General features: G+C 38.0%; 1 protein-coding gene across 3 annotated transcripts in view; it reads left to right on the top strand.

The window, feature by feature from the left end:
• LOC136867033 (CAAX prenyl protease 1 homolog) overlaps positions 1–17,099 on the top strand; it is a 121,149-nt gene that overhangs the window by 47,012 nt on the left and 57,038 nt on the right. For all 3 annotated transcript variants that reach the window (XM_067144131.2, XM_067144130.2, XM_067144129.2), the window contains exon 4: positions 15,935–16,138. In XM_067144131.2, coding sequence (XP_067000232.2) covers positions 15,935–16,138 — 204 coding nt within the window. The remainder of the gene's footprint in view (positions 1–15,934; positions 16,139–17,099) is intronic.

Here is a 17,099-nt window from a genome sequence, read left to right on the forward strand (position 1 = left end):
GTGCAAACAAACATGGACCTTACGATATGTGCAACACAAAATTACTGTGTAACTTGACAACACAGAAAGCTTACCGTAAAGTCCATCCTGGAGTCGGGACTACCAGTCGCCCTCGAGATCGTCACAGCAAGGAATATTCTCTTCTTAGGCTTCAATATCATACGTCAATCCAGCTGTCGTTGCTAAAGTCTGAAGTTCATCATATTCATTTTGAACCTCTACCTCTGCTTGTTCTTCAACTGTAGAGTTAAGGATGCCGCATTTTGCAAAGCATTTCCTGATTGTAGTTTCACTGACAGCATTCCAGGCTGCCTTTGTCCACGAAACTGCATTGCCAACATTGATCTTCTTCATCAAATCAAAAGGTGAGTCTGCTTCATCCATGTGTGCCACTAACGACCGTAAAACCCTCTTACAATAGTCTAATTTGAATGCTTGAATGATTCCTTGAACCAATGGCTGAAGATGAGAAGTGGTATTGGGTGGAAGGAACAAGAGTTTTACATTTGAAAGCCGTATTTATGGATGGCACGTAGCATTATCTAGCAATAAGATCACGTTACGGTTTCTGGCCTTCATCTTGGAATCCAAAACTAGGAGCCAATTCTCGAATATTGCCGACGTCATCCATGCCTTTTTATTCGCATGCCATTCGACACCAAGACAATTTAAGTCCATGTTTTTAAAGCACCTGGGTCTCGAGGATTTACCGATTATTAGAGGATTTTCCTTTTCACCGAGTGCGTTAAAACAAAACATGATGGTGATTCTTTCTTTTGACATTTTCCCACCCTTGCAACTTTCATTCGGCAAAGTCAGTGACTTCGTCGGGATTGCCCTAAAGAACTGACCAGTTTCATCAACATTCAAAATGTCTTTCAGTTCGTAACTATTCAAAATATCTGGTAACCTATCTTTCCAATCCGCTACTTCAGTCGCAGACACATCACCACCTTCTCCACAGACTGTTTTGAAACTAACGTTATGACGTTTTCTAAAACAATCTAACCAACCATTGCTAGCTACAAAATTCTCAACTTTCAGATTATTTGCAATTAAGCTTTTTTTTCGTAATATTTGTCCACTCACACACAGTTTCTTCACTCGAGCACACTTGAACCACTCATATACCGCAACGTTCACTTCTGAAAAAACTGACTCCCACTTTCTTTTCACTCCTCGATTCCTATTTTCCTTCCACTCCTTTAAAATTTCAGTTCTGTTCTTCACAATAGTGTTTATTTGAGTTTTCCTACAGTTGAATTTTTCAGCAAGCTTTCTCACTGAAAGTCCCTTGTCACTTTCTATAATTACATTTCTTCTTGCCTCGAGATCTAAACATGATCGTCCCTTGTTACTCATGTTTAACAGACAACTGAACTGCTACGGTATTTCTGTCTCACTAATTAGCGCCTGTATTGTCTTTTCCTTCTCAAGTTGACTACCTGAGCTCGACCTTATCAGCGACAATCTGAGTTATGAATAGAATGATGCAAGAAGGGACGAAAATCTCCAGGTAACTTGTGAGTCAACAGTCTCTGACAGCATTTCTGGGCAATTAGAATTCTCGGAATAGGCCTATACACCACTAGGTAGAACTGCATTCCGAAGTACACTCTCTCCCCTTGCACTCGAAATAGTACAAACATTCAAAAGAGATTTCCTTATGACTGAAGAATGGTTTTAAAAGAAAGAATGACATGTAGTCCGGCGTAATAAATTGTCCTGCAACGTGTAAAGTGTCCACTTAAGTCAAGAGGGCGGGACAAATGGCGCTGTCCCGCTGTCCGTAGTTCAAGGTGTCCGCTTAAATGAGGCCAATTTAACACTTGTCTTATGTAAAATAAAATCGGTTCCGAGTGAAATTGTCAGTATTGGGAGGTGTCCGCTGAATAAGGGTGTCCGTTAGGACAGGTTCGACTGTAGTGCGTTGCAATGCAAATGGAAGCGAGAAACGTTATCCCCTCGCCATGGGAAAGTTCGATAAGCCACAATGTTTTAAGGGCGCCGGGCACTTTCCATGCCAGTACAAAGCATCTAAAAATGCAAACAGTACAGACATCCAAAAAATTATGCATTTGCACAGGGGAACCAGCATAATTTATCCTAGTCTTTGAATTGTGTGATTTCTTTCTTTTGTTGCGTGAGGTTATGTTTGTCAGTGATTTATCTAAGTGCATTATTTGAACACTGTAAATGCACCTTGTTGGATACATTTCGGAAATAGTTTTTTCCATGGCATTTGAAAGGTTTAAACTGTGAATCGAGATGATTGCATGTGTTAATGGGTCTTAGAATACTTTGTGACGCGGCAAGTGTTTACATTTCTGAAGTACGAGAGAAGTGCCATGTCGGAAAATCGTACAAGGGTAGAGCTATAGGAAAGTTCGATTTTAAGGGCATCGGGTACTTTCTGTGTGAATACAAGGCATATAAAATGCATACAGTACAGTAATGCAATGAATAAAGCACTTGCACATGGGAGGCAGCATAGATTTCTCCTTGTCTTTGAATCATGCTTTTTTTCTTTCTTTTGTTGCGTGAGGTTATGTTTGTCAGTGAGATATCCAAGTGCATTATTTGGATACTGTAAATGCACCTTCTTGGATACATTTTGGAAATAGTTCTTTTTTCATAGCATTTGAAAGGTATAAACTGTAAATTAAGGTTAACTGCATGCAGTAACGGGCCTTAGAATGTTTTGTAACGCGGCAAGGGTTGGCACTTCTGAATTGCTAATTGGCGGTTAATTCGAAATCACGTAGTTCAAAGTCCAATTTTTGAGTCCAAACGACTTTGAATTAACGATGTTTTGCTGTATTGTGCTGATAGACCCATTCCCAAAAAAAAAAAAGTCTAAGATCTACAGGGATTACTGAACAAACTACCCAAAAAATAACACAATTTTTCAAAAAAATATAATTTAGATAAATATAATATTTACATTAAATAAAATTTGAAAACCTTTAGTGGTTGTTAAATGAGTAAATTTGAAAGTTTTTCAGCAACTTAACAAAGTAAAAGAAAAATTTTAAAATATAAATAAACAAAACTGTATGGATATAATAAAATCTTTTCAATAAAAATGAAACTATGAAATTAAAGTAAATATAACTTTTTTTAAATAAATACATTCAATTTACTTAACAACTATGTAAGGAGCTCCTTAAACTAACCTCTTTTTTTGTATCCATCCAACTCAAGGAAATGATGTTGAGTGTCTTAGGACAATCTCTGGTGGAGGAATCTTACACCAGAAACACGGTTGGAAAGCATAGTTCCATAACACATCACACGAAATTAAAACAATAAAAATATCCCAACGAAAAATATATAACACATTAACTGGCTCAAAATTAGAATGGTATAAACATAAATGAACTTAACTTAAATCCCAATTAAAATCAGACAGATAAGAAAACTAAGAAAATGCATCTTCTTAGTCATTAAAATCAAGAACAAGTTAGGTCAGGTAACCCAATGCGTCAGTATACACCAAGAGTCAAACACGATCTCCCGTCAGGACCAAAATAATTATTATTGGCGACGCCACGCAAGAACAAGAAGAAATCACAAGATAAGACAAGGGTGACACCACATAATGCCAGGGAGAGATAAGATACAACAACAATGTGAAGTTAAGATAAGGAGCGAACGTTACAAACCTTCCACTAAGGACCGTCCCAAAACCACGAAGTAATATTATTTAAAAATAACCACTACTTTAAGTTATCACATAATAAAATATGATCTCGAAATAAACCTACTTAATGTAAAGTATAAATTACAGAATAATAGTGATAATCAAACCATATAAACCTTAAGTTACCTAGAGATCAATTACCGATAGGAATTTATCATTTTTTGGAAAACTAATATACTGATAATAATAATAATATTAAGTAAGAAGAAAAAACTGTGAGAAACAGTGATTACACAGCGCATAGGTCAACAAACGGTCATTATGGTGTTGAAATCAAGTGGATGAATATCAATTAAACCAGAACGGAATGACAAAATAAAAATAAACACCAACACGGGCAAGGATAACATAGCAACGAACAAAGTAAAGGAAAAATTTTAAAATATAAATAAACAAAACTGTATGGATATAATAAAATCTTTTCAGTAAAAATGAAATGATGAAATTAAAATAAATATATTCAATTTATTTAATAACTATGTAAGGAGCTCCTTAAACTAAACTTTTTTAATTTTTTAATCCATACAAATCAAGGAAATGACATTGACAATTCCTCGTGGAGGAATCTTACACCAGAAACACGGTTGGAAAGCATAGTTCCATAACACACCACACAAAATTGAAACAATAAAAATATCCCGACGAAAAATATATAACACATTAGCCGGCCCAAAATTAGAACGATATGAACATAAATGAATTTAACTTAAATCCCAATTAAAATCCAACAGATAAGAAAACAAAGAAAATTAATATTCGTAGTCAGTAAAATCGAGAACAAGTCAGGTCAGGTAACCCAATGCGTCAATATACACCAAGAGTCAAACATGATCCCCCGTCAGGACCAAAACAATTATTATTAGCAACGCCACGCAAGAACAACAGTAAATCACAAGATAAGACGACAATGGGCGGTGTGAATAAAAATGAGCTTCCCCTCCGCATTTGCGGTGAATAAAAATATAGAGCGGAAGCACAGCATACACTCGAGTGTCTGGAGCAGCCAATCAGTGTCACTGATCAAGGTCGTGCACGTGCCATGTTTATAACACCTTGGACTGTGATAACACTTCGATGATATCCGAGTTAGTTCAATGCTTAAAATGGCAGATGACAGTGTGGAATTCCAGTCCACTTTTATCTCCATTTGAAAGGAACATACAATTATGTTTTCAAAGTCACAGTTACTGGATAACGAGCATAAGAAAACAAGTGCAGTAAATGCAGTTCAGTGTGAACTACTTGCTAAATTTAACTTAAACATTACCGTCCAACAACTGTCTGATTGGTTGAAAGGTCAGCATTGAGGCCTTCGGTTCAGAGGGTCCCGGCTGGGTAGGGGATTTTAATCGCCTCTGATTAATTCTTCTGGCCCGGAGACTGGGTGTTTGTGTTTATCCCAACACTTTCCACTTCATATTCACACAACACACTACGCTCCCAACCATCACAGAAGCACGCAATAGTGATTACATCCCTCCATCTAGGCTTGGCGTCAGGAAGAGCATCCCGCCGTAAAACAGGACCAAATCCACATGTGCGACACAATTCGCACCCAGTACCCCACAGAGGAGGGAAAAGCGGTAGAAGGAGAAGAAGAATTTCTGTCCAACAACTGTTGGTAAAAAATTACAAAACATGAAAACAAGACTGAAATATAAATTAGAATTAAAGCGTACGGGAAACAAATGCATATCGTTAAAATAATGGGAGAAGCGGCTGATGAATCTGATGCAGGGGACTAATAACCCTATCATCGGCCGTCTGAAAGGTAGGAAATCATAGCCTGAATATTACGACATGAATAAATTGAGGAAAGTGGTAGGCCTATAACGTAAATAACAAACATTAATTATTGTTCCGGGGTATCTGTGGAATGCAGAGGGGTTAAAGAAGGTGCCGGGGTGAATGGGTCTAACTACAATATCAAAGTTAATTTAAAACTTAACAAAGGTTATATTTCTTTAGAATTTCAAAAATCAACAAATAACAACGTAACAGGTACAGTTAGCAATTTAGAAACAAGTCAAGGAAAATACAATATAGTGAATTCTACAAGTCCTGGGCTTCAAGCCCCTCGCTTTACGATTCTTGAGCTGTCAGCTGAAATTTAGAAAGAGCACAAATTTACTCAAGGGCAGAAATCCCCTAATTCATGGAGCACTTGCTCCCAAAATACAATATCTAGCCTTCCAAAGGGACTCTTTACAATTACAAAATTTGAAAAAGAGCTAACAGGCTCTCAGTTTATTACTGCCTAGTTAAGGCAACATCAACTTACAAACACTGGCCTCTCAAGGAACAACTTGCGATATGAAAACTGATTTATACAGGGGTATTTAATACCCAACCTACGGGGTCCTTCATAGAAAAGGAGCAGGTTAAATAACTGGCCTAAACACAAAATGAATGGAGGCGTACCCTGCACTCCAAGATAATAAACACTAAAAACCTAAAGGGCTCTAGGCCGATGAAACAGGGGCTATTCCCAAACTACTGAGGTGACTCGTATAGAATTTACATTACCACATTACAGAATGAAAAACAGTTATGAAACGTAGTCACCTCAAACCAAGATGAAGGGGAGCTCGAGAGGGTACATAACTCTCTATCCCCGATTTACAGTTAAAGATTTATGAAATTTTTACATTAGCCAGCAAAACGTTACATTTTTAGAAAAGAAGATTACATAGTTAACGATTCGGACCTTTCCCTCGGATTAAACTGCGGAGGTAGCAAGAAAGAAAGAAGTTATGTGACCATTACTTTGTGGATGTTATAGCTGCCGACGAAAGGGGCCGCCCGCCTCCTGCTTAACACACACACTCAGATAGACGTCGATCAATTGGCCAAGAGACGTGAAAAGCCGCAGTTTATAAACCTTCAGGGAAGATTCGAGATCATTCAGGAATAAACCAGCCACACCCTCTCATTTTATTGGTTAAACACAAAGTGAAGAAGAAATACGGATTGGTTGGAAATTAATTACAAAAATTAGGAATTGGCTAGATTCAAAACTGGCGGAAAGAAGAGGAAGAATTGCCAACCGAAAAATTAATGAACATCATTCAGTTACAAAAACCCAGAAATACAAAAATTCTTTAAATTATAACTTCTTACACTTTGCACCAGGGTGCGTGATCATAGTTTTTTGGTAGTGTCATCTGTGGAAGAATGTCCAAACTTCTTGATGAATGTCAAATAAAACACGTAGAAATTCACTCAGGTTTGGAAACTGCACAATAACAAAATTGCTCTATATTTCAGTGGTGACATCTTCTGATTAAGTTTTGAAGTTGGTGTAGTTTCAGTTTCACTGTTTCACCAAAAGACTAGTTCTTTTAGGCGCTAATTTTGAATGCGTGGCATAGAGGTGTACCTTCTGGTACAATTATGATGGAAATAATATATTGACAATTGAATGAATGTTTTAAGGAGCCAGATCTGCAGGACCAGATGACTTGGCCATGAGGTTAAGGGCGAGCAGCTGTGAGCTTGCATCCGGGACAGAAGTGGGTTCGATCCCCACTGTCAGCAGCCTTGAAGATGGTTTTCCGTGGTTTCCCATTTTCACACGGCCACGGCCGCTCCCTTCCTACTCCAACGCCATTCCTATCCCATCGTTGCCATAAGACCTATCTGTGTCGGCATGACGTAAAGTTGTAAGATCTGCAGAAGTTGTCATCCCTTCGTCTTCCTACAGAGGCGTCATAACTCTGCAAACATTAGAGTTTCCCCAAATTCGGGAGTCATAGACAGAGTCAGGCCGTGATACATCTACACTGGTTGAATTCTTCCTTCCCATTGCAAGTGGCCTGTACATTAATACTAGGGACGCCTTTTCTGTAAATGTAGTCATTCCCATGAACATGTGGCTTCTGAATTTGTACATAAGTACACTCTACAGTTCCAACAGCACAAGGGAAGCTCAAACGTTCTTGCAGCGTAACCTGTGCTTCCTGCATCTAAGCAACATTTGTTGGAATTTTATCTAATAATCTGCTTTCATTTCTGTTCATGTCGAAACCTGCAAAAATGTTTTTGACACCGTTCTCCGAGATGTCTTCACCAACTCCACTCTGAAACCCAGGGTCACCAACATAACACAAGAACATTTACATTTTTTCTTCATTTCTTAGTGTACCACCTCTTGTTTCTTAGGAGCGCCCAAGGAAATGCTCCGCTAATCATTCAGCATGCTCATTGAAAATCTACAGCGTGTTTCCAGTCATCTGACCGGGTCAGGAATGGAATGAATGAAGCGGTGAAAATAGGAATCGTGCCGGGTGTCAGAGCCTGTCGCACTCCTCTGGGGCAATGATTAATGACTGACAGATGAAATATAATGATATTGGAGAGTGCTGCTGCTGGAATGAAAGATGACAGGAGTACTCAGAGAAAAATCTGTACCGGGCGAGTTGGCCGTGCGCGTAGAGGCGCGCGGCTGTGAGCTTGCATCCGGGAGATAGTAGGTTCGAATCCCACTATCGGCAGCCCTGAAGATGGTTTTCCGTGGTTTCCCATTTTCACACCAGGCAAATGCTGGGGCTGTACCTTAATTAAGGCCACGGCCGCTTCCTTCCAACTCCTAGGCCTTTCCTATCCTATCGTCGCCATAAGACCTATCTGTGTCGGTGCGACGTAAAGCCCCTGGCAAAAAAAAAATCTGTCCCGCCTCCGCTTTGTCCAGCACAAATTCCACAGGGAGTAGCCGATATTTGAACTACGGAACCCAAAGGAGAAAGGCCGGCGCTCTGCCATCTGAGCCACGGAGGCTCTTCAGCATGCTCCTTACTGGACCTTTATAACACTCTGTAATCAAGTGGAGATATATCTCTGCGAAGTTTATATAATTTTCTTTTCCGATTAACCATCACCATTACCTCTGCCATGCTATTGAACTTGACACTATCATTTGGAGTCACCTACTGAGTTAGCTCAAGGAAACATGAGCAGGCGCTTACGGGAAAGAGTGCCTGCTTTATCTTTATTCACCAGAAATCTGGAGTGCCCACTCTGCTACTCGAGCGACTGGAGTGTGTGCTCAAGGTCACAGGTGTGCTTTGAGTGACTGCTTCCGGCAGGCGGTTTTTATTCACCTCATTGCGAGTGCCTGCTCTAAATTCGCGAATAAAGAGTGCGTGCTCATTTTTATTCACACCACCCAATGACACTGTTACATAATGCCCAGGAGAGATAAGATAAAACAACAATATAAAGTTAAGATAAGGAGCGAGCGTTTGCAAACCTACTACTAAGGACCGTCCCAAAACCACGAAATAATATTATTTTAAAATAACCACTACTTTAAAATATTACATAACTAGCTGATGTACCCGTGCTTCGCTACAGAATTCTACCTTGCATACAGAGTTCTAGGTTAGGTAGTGTACACGTTGTGACCAAGATTGTATTAAATTGCATAGCTCTTAACCTTACCCTAGAAACGCGTCTTCGTCTTTTCTCGGGGGGGGGGGGAGTCGAATAGTGCAGAGTCCCAGTTCAAAAACTGTGTTTTTACTAATTTGTTTCCTAGGAGTACCCGATAAGTCGGAAAATCTCAATTCAGTACACTGGCGGCGGAAAAATCTATCTGACTTGAGGCAAATTTTTCCTCCAAGCCAGAGCAAAAACCCCCTCTTTACTGCTAATTTGGAATAAAATGAATGTATAATTTAATAAATGCGAAGAGGTAGAAGCTTTTCTTAAGAAACGGCTCTTTTCCAGGTTGAATGTTGATTTATTTAGTGAATTGTGGTGCTATAATTTGGAATAGGTCTAAATTGTAATTCTAGACCAGGTCATACTACTACTACTACTACTACTACTACTACTACTACTACTACTACTACTACTACTACTACTACTGTTGCTGCTACTAAGTGAGCCTCTGCCTTAAGTGGGCACACTGCTCATTCAAAACAGCGTTTCAGAATATGGACCGAACAGCTGGAATACTATGATGAACCAGTATGTTACGTACCAGCAGTATCAGAAAATGTATGAACCAGAGGAATGGCATGCTAAAGAAGAAAGTTTTCTAACTCCCCAACCATTTCCCGCCAATATTCAGTGGAAGTATAAGAGACAAATAACATCACAACAAACAATGGTCAACGTAATGTTATTGTTGATCAATGTTATGAGCTTTCGATATTGTAGGTCTTCATATTTAGTTTTCTTCCGACTCTGAAATACCACAAAAACATAAATTATCGGAAATTGTATTCTCTCTAACTTTTGTTATGTAGTACTTTCCAATAGGGCCAATAATAGTGATAATCAAACCATATAAACCTTAAGTTACCTAGAGATCAATTACCAATACGAATTTAACATTTTTGGTAAACGAATATACTGATAATAATAATATTAAATAAGAAGAAAAAACTATGAGAAACAGTGATTACGCAGCGCATAGGTCAACACACGGTCATTACGGAGCCGAAATCAATGGGATAAATATCAATGAAACCAGAATGAAATGACAAAAAAATAAACACCAACACGGGCAAGGATAACATAGCAACATCAACAACATGCGCATCAAGGAAATAATAATAATATAAGAGAATTTATTGGACTCCAGCCTATTCAATACATTACAAAAAATTTTAAGTTGTATTACTTACATGTATAGCGAGATATCCATAGCAACTTACTGGTATCGATGTTTGAGTAACAAATACATACATACTTGTATACTTTTATTATAAGTGCCATGTTATATTGTGTTCAGTCTTAGTACCATAGCACTCGGTCCAAAACCGTAATGTATCACCAGGACCTACTGAATTCTATCTGAAACACCATGTGTCTAAAACTTTTTAACATTTTTGGTGTACCGGTACTTGTATTATATACTCCTCACCTATGTCACTCGTAATATTTCACTTTCATTTGCAACATTTTGAGCACCATAGCACTTCGCCTAATTCAACCACACATCATAGTGTTAATTATATATTCATAATGTTCTTACTCAGATCTGAGGCATACAGTGACCAGGTTTGCTGTACACGGGTTCACCATAAGGTGTGCAGAACCAAGGAATTTCACAAGCCAGGACCGGGCTACGTATGTGTCTTCTGTGACCAACGATGTGATATATACCATGCCATCGAATGTGTTCATAGAAAAGGAAGCTTGACACAATTGTGTCAATAACTGATCGTGTTTTGCACACATTGATTGCATATTATTACCATGACGAATAGAATACCAAGTGAGATCACTCACCGAGTTCAAGCGCTCTCCCACAGAGCAGCGCTAGTGGAGCCTAACACCAACGCTACACGGTCAGCTGATTTAATGGAAATTACATTGATACGCAAATAATCAAATACAACACATGAATAGCATTGTCAGAGAGTTATAAAATCAGTCCGCACAAAGAAATATATTTGAACTTTAATAAGAGAACATACGAAATAAAATGAACCATTACCGGGCGAGTTGGCCGTGCGCGTAGAGGCGCGCGGCTGTGAGCTTGCATCCGGAAGATAGTAGGTTCGAATCCCACTATCGGCAGCCCTGAAAATGGTTTTCCGTGGTTTCCCATTTTCACACCAGGCAAATGCTGGGGCTGTACCTTACTCAAGGCCACGGCCACTTCCTTCCAACTCCTAGGCCTTTCCTATCCCATCGTCGCCATAAGACCTATCTGTGTCGGTGCGACGTAAAGCCCGTAGCAAAAAAAAAAAAAAAAAAAAGAAATGAACCATTATGAAAAGCGAGGGCAATATTTTGCTTTACATACTTCAAGAATCCTTTTTAAACAGAGCAAATTAAACATACGCCAGACTTTAAATAACACTGACACTTTCCTCAAATAAATTAAATGAAGTAAATTACTCACCAAAACTAGTTTGATGCCACTTTCGATAGTTTACGAGTAGACTTAGCAGATTGTCAAGCTTGCATTTCTCTGTGGATTTCTCCCGCTCTGAAGAAGAATCGGCACTATAGTGGGAGACCAGTTTTGGAATAATGTCCAAAGTGTGTTCAGTACAACAGCCAGCTCCTGATGGCACAACGGAAATCGTCTCAATCTAGTCAAGACACTCGTAAAAAAAAAAACGCCCCACATTAAATTGAATCTCTTGTCTTAGTTTAACCTCATCGAATATAACTATCCCGTACCGTTTATTCTCGTTCTTTTCATCCTTAAAATAATCTGAAAAAGCACTTAAGCAATGAGGATTTACACCATAGGGACATTTAAGTCCTTTGCAGAGTTTCCTCAAATGGCTTTGTGGGGGAAAAGGTAACAAATTATTCCTATATCCTATCCTCTAGGTGATGTTATTCTAAGTAATAAACTCTCTAAAAGAAAATCACTATTGTACCTCATACCATTGGGAGATTTTACTTGACATTTCTTTAACACAGTGTAATAATTTTCTGCTTCTTACTAAGAAATTTACAAACTATAAATTGAAATTAGGTGCCCTTAACCTGCCCTTGTAGGAAATTAATCCTAGCTTTGGCTGAGGAAAGACTGCATTAACTCGCATTAAATTACGAGTTGCATTCTTTAGTTGCTTTCTGAGAGATATTATCTTTTAGGTATCGTTAAGAGAACTAGACTGACCCTGAATTTGACTACAACTAGGCTGAACTTGAACTTCACCGCCTAATGTTGTCATCACTGCTTCACTCACTTCGTGATTCTCGTTCCTCATCCTTTTGCTACTGGGTGCCTTTCGCGATTTTACCTCAGTGGATAGGTATTTCAGTAAATTTGAAAATATATGAGGCACCTGCTCCTGGTTTTATTTTCCACCTCACACTAGGAAGTTCAACGTTTTCACCATTCACAACGAAACAGTCCGCCTTTATAATTAAATCTGCCGAAAAATGCAGGTCACATATTCTGCTTTTGGCCGACAATTGCCTATCTTTCTGGGGAATAACTGTAATCCACTTCGCAAACAGATTATTTCCCTTTGGCAGCGTAAAATATCGTCTACCATCGTACTTCCTTCCGTAACCCGATTTACAACCAGGAACGAAACAGTACGACATTTTCTCGAAATAGTAGAAAACTCCGGTAGTCAATCTTTCGAACGTAATTTTAACCAAGGAAGAAACCACCATCTTAGCGAATGGCCCAAAGCATAATTGGCCCAATATGAATAAAATAAACACAGCCACTAACTTGATTATTGAGTCGGAAGCTACAATCAATAAAATGCCGCTAGCAGATCAAGATGAAATTAGATTTGAAAAAAAAAAAAATTAGATAAGATGTTCAATTCTAATAACGTAAATAAAAGACCTCTGAACATAAACAAATCGCAGAACTCGAAAAGAAAATTAAAAATAACGATCTAATTATCACAAAAGTGGATAAAGGAAATACTACAGTTATCATGGACAAAACTAATTACATATCAAAAACCAAAGAATTTTTTAACAATAGCATGTTAACAATAATCAATAATGATCCTACACAGAAAGTACAGTGACAATTAAAACAAACATTAAAGAATATATACTTTCTTTTTATGGATCAAGAAAAATCTAAACTGTTAAATATGAACCCAGGCTTACACACAGTTAAAACCCTCCCTAAAATACATAAAGTTAACATTCCTATCCAGCTCATTATTAACTACAAACCCAGCCCTCTATATAAAGTTTCTCAATTTATTCATTTTTAACTAAGAACTATCAATTTCTCTCTAAAAAATCCATCAAAAACACCACCGAACTAATTGAAAAAATGAAGTCGTTTAATGTGCAACCCAACCATACCTTTCATTCTTTCGACATAGTAAATATGTTTCCAAGCATACCCATAACCAAACTCTCCTCCATTATTGAAAATAACTTAAACAAACAGAGTTCTCTCAGCAAATTAGAAATACAAGATTTTATTTCTCTTCTGAAACTGGTCATCAACAATAATTTGATGAAACCATCTATCAAAAAAATGGACTGGCCTTGGGATCACCTGCATCGGGAATTCTAGACTTTCTGGAATATATAAAAATAAATAACACGCTTCCAAACATCCTCATTTGAGCCAGGTAGGTTGATGACACATTTGTTATAATGAATGAAGAAATCAAGAATGCGACCTCTACCCTTCAAGAACTAAACAACATCGACCCCCACATCAAATTTACGCTTAAGTCCGAAAATGATAAAGTAATTAATTTTCTGGATTTAACTATTCTCAGAAACCCTTTTGCTCTTTCATATAGAATCTTCAGAAAACCGACACAAACTGCCAATACTATTCGCCAGGATTCCATACACCCCCAAACACACAAACGTACAGTGTACAATAGCATGGTTCAAGTGCATTCACGATACCTATGACTAAAAAAGACCTCAATAACAAACTCAACATTATAAGGGCAATCACCAAAGTTAACGGTTACAACAGATCATTTGTAGAACAGATAATCAATAAATTCAGACACCGGCCTAAGACTACTCTGACAAAAGAAAAACCTAAAACTACCATTTCATCTACTTTTACATTCAATGATGATGTCCATCAAATCACCAATATCCTTCGAAAACATAACGTAAAAATTTTCTTCAGAACTTATATCAGGACTTCAGAAATTATACACAATTCAGCTTCTGTCAATACCTCTTAACAGATTTTCTAAATCCGGAATCTATAGATTCAATGTAATGACTGTAGCGCCTCTTACGTGGGACAAACAGGATGTAGCTTCACTACCAGACATTCAGAGCACGTCAACGCAGTAAGATATAACAAGTTTTCTGCTGTGGGCCAACACATTCACGACGCTAATCATAAGCTCACTGACATAGAACATGACTTCGAGATACTTCAAATAGCAAACGAAGGAACAGTTATGAATATTGTCAAAAATTGTTTCATTCATTGCGATCAATATTTCAACCCTAACTATAATTTAAATGAAATTTCCGAGAAATCTAATATTATTTTTGATCTCTTAATTAAATGGTTAAAAAATATTAGACCTCCTAAAAACAACTCTATATTTCAAACCATACGTAATATATCTCCTCATCAGTTACCCCCACTACCACATCCCTCCGCTCCACTTTAGCTCGTGACAGTTGCTCCACTTCTACCCTCCCCTCTTCTCCCCTCCGCCTTGGACCTTAACCTCATGATTCCATCCATCAGTCCAGCTCCGTCTGCCGATCAAACAGGTTGCTCAAGGTGAGTTTGTTTCTAGTCGTTTCTCGTCATTTCTAGACTTTTTAGTCTTTCGTTCAAGACATATACAAGCTGGACAAACCACCATATGTACAAAACAATGGAGTCGTCATCATTTTAAAAGGGTTTTACACTGAAGTGCAATATCATCATGTACCATATTTTATTTATTATTCATCTATGCAGGTGTTACAGTGTGTTTTAAAGTTGTTTTTAGTTTATATGTTTGCCTGATTAGACTCTTTGGCTGATGATGGCACTATACGTTTGCCTGATTAGACTCGTTGGCTGATGATGGCACAAGTTTACTGCCGAAACTAGTACCTCACGTGAACGACATGTGATTGATTCACACTAATAAATGTCTGTGTATTGAATAGGAGGACCCCTATTAATTTCAATTATTGTAATCCCACTTCAATACGGATCATGAAATTTCAAATTATCAACGGTTAGTTTCTGTCATTTAAGGTTCAATATTGTGCGAGTTATATCTAAGAATGCTTGTTCTTAATGATATGTGTTTCAGATTGGTATTTCTCCATCATCATCATCATCATCACCATGTAGTAGTTTTCACAGGTACAACAATGAAATATAATTTACTTATACTCGTAAATATTCCATGAATCCTTCTTGGCTACCAGTATGTCTAGACGTTTGAGGTATTTCCCAAGACTTAAATTGTCATAGAGTCTAGGTTTCCTTCAGTCAGTTTCAATTTTACGTTTACCTCTTTCCTGTCTTCATATTTTTCTTTCTTTTTTCTTAGTAGATGTGCCACTTCTATATTTTTATTGCATTCCTTATTTTCTTGTCTTATGTCTTTCTTCTTATATACTCCCATCAACCTCCAAATTATTCCTCTCATTTTCCTTTTTGTTAACATTACTGTCCTTATCATCGTAGACCAGCTTCTTATACTATCTCATGCCATCCTTTGAGAGATTTATTTCTCAATATTATCCTGTCGATTCATTTGCCTACTCTTGGGTCAATATTCAATGTCTGAATGTCAAGGATGAGTATTAATATCATTCTATATTTTATATTTGTAGACTATCATCCTGGTCAATGGATTTGTGATCTTCTGGACTAATGCTGGCAGAGTGACGCAAGCGTTGGGCTATACGTCGTACAACGAGATTGTACAGAGCATGATGTTTGTATTACTGATGAACATCTTCAACACAATCATCAACATGCCTTTCTCTGTGTTTTATACCTTTGTTCTGGAGGAGAGACATGGCTTCAATAAACAGGTTTGTCACATTGAATTACATTTTTACTTCTCTCAGTCTGTCAGCACATTTTTGTAAAAATCACTGCATTTATCTTTGATTCAGTATGATTAAAATTTTTATTTTTTGTTTTTAAAGGCCAAGTTCACGTGCGCAACATATTTCACATGCGTGACCTCACCTGGGTGTGGTAAAAGTGGTGCAGAAAGAAGACTACTATTTTTGATGGATTATATATTTAAATACATGTACATAATTAAATCCTTTACTGCCAGGCTGAGTAGCTCAGATGGTAGAGTGCTGGCCTTCTGAGCTTAAGTCGGCAGGTTTGACTCCGACTCTGTTCAGTGATATTTGAAGGTGTTCAAATATGTCAGCCTTGTGTTGTAGATTTACCGGCATGTGAAAGAACTCCAGCAAGACAACATTCCAGCACCTCTGCATCTCCGAAAACTGTACAAGTAGTTAGTCAGACGTAAAACAAATAACATTATTTATTGTTAAACCTTTGCCGTTCCCCACTTAAAGGCGAATGCCCGGCCGTAATTACTGTGTTTTCTGACAGAGTCCTTTAAATCCCAATAGGCACAGCAGCATAAATACCACCTGTGACGGACTCAAGGGGATACCGCACGCTATCTAGTTGCAGTTATTGTAACGTCTATGTATGTGTTTATGTAGAGTCTGAGTGTAGGGGATTGTTAATAAAAGGAGACTAGCTTGCAATAAACATGGTGTTGTTACTCCACAATTTTGGTGCCGAAACCCGGTGAAAATATTGGTGTTCACACGAACCACGAATACTATCGGCTTCCGAAACATATTTGGTCGTTTCTGTGAGGAGAAGGCAGTGATGTTAATTTCACTTCTTAAGGATTATTGAAAAGGGTAAATCACTAGCCTCACGTCATCACGTTTAGCCTCAAAACGACGGATAAGTACAAGCTTCGCCCTATTTCTTAGTCAAATATAATACTTACTG

Source organism: Anabrus simplex, chromosome 3, assembly GCF_040414725.1.
Source record: "Anabrus simplex isolate iqAnaSimp1 chromosome 3, ASM4041472v1, whole genome shotgun sequence".
NCBI lineage: Eukaryota > Metazoa > Arthropoda > Insecta > Orthoptera > Tettigoniidae > Anabrus > Anabrus simplex.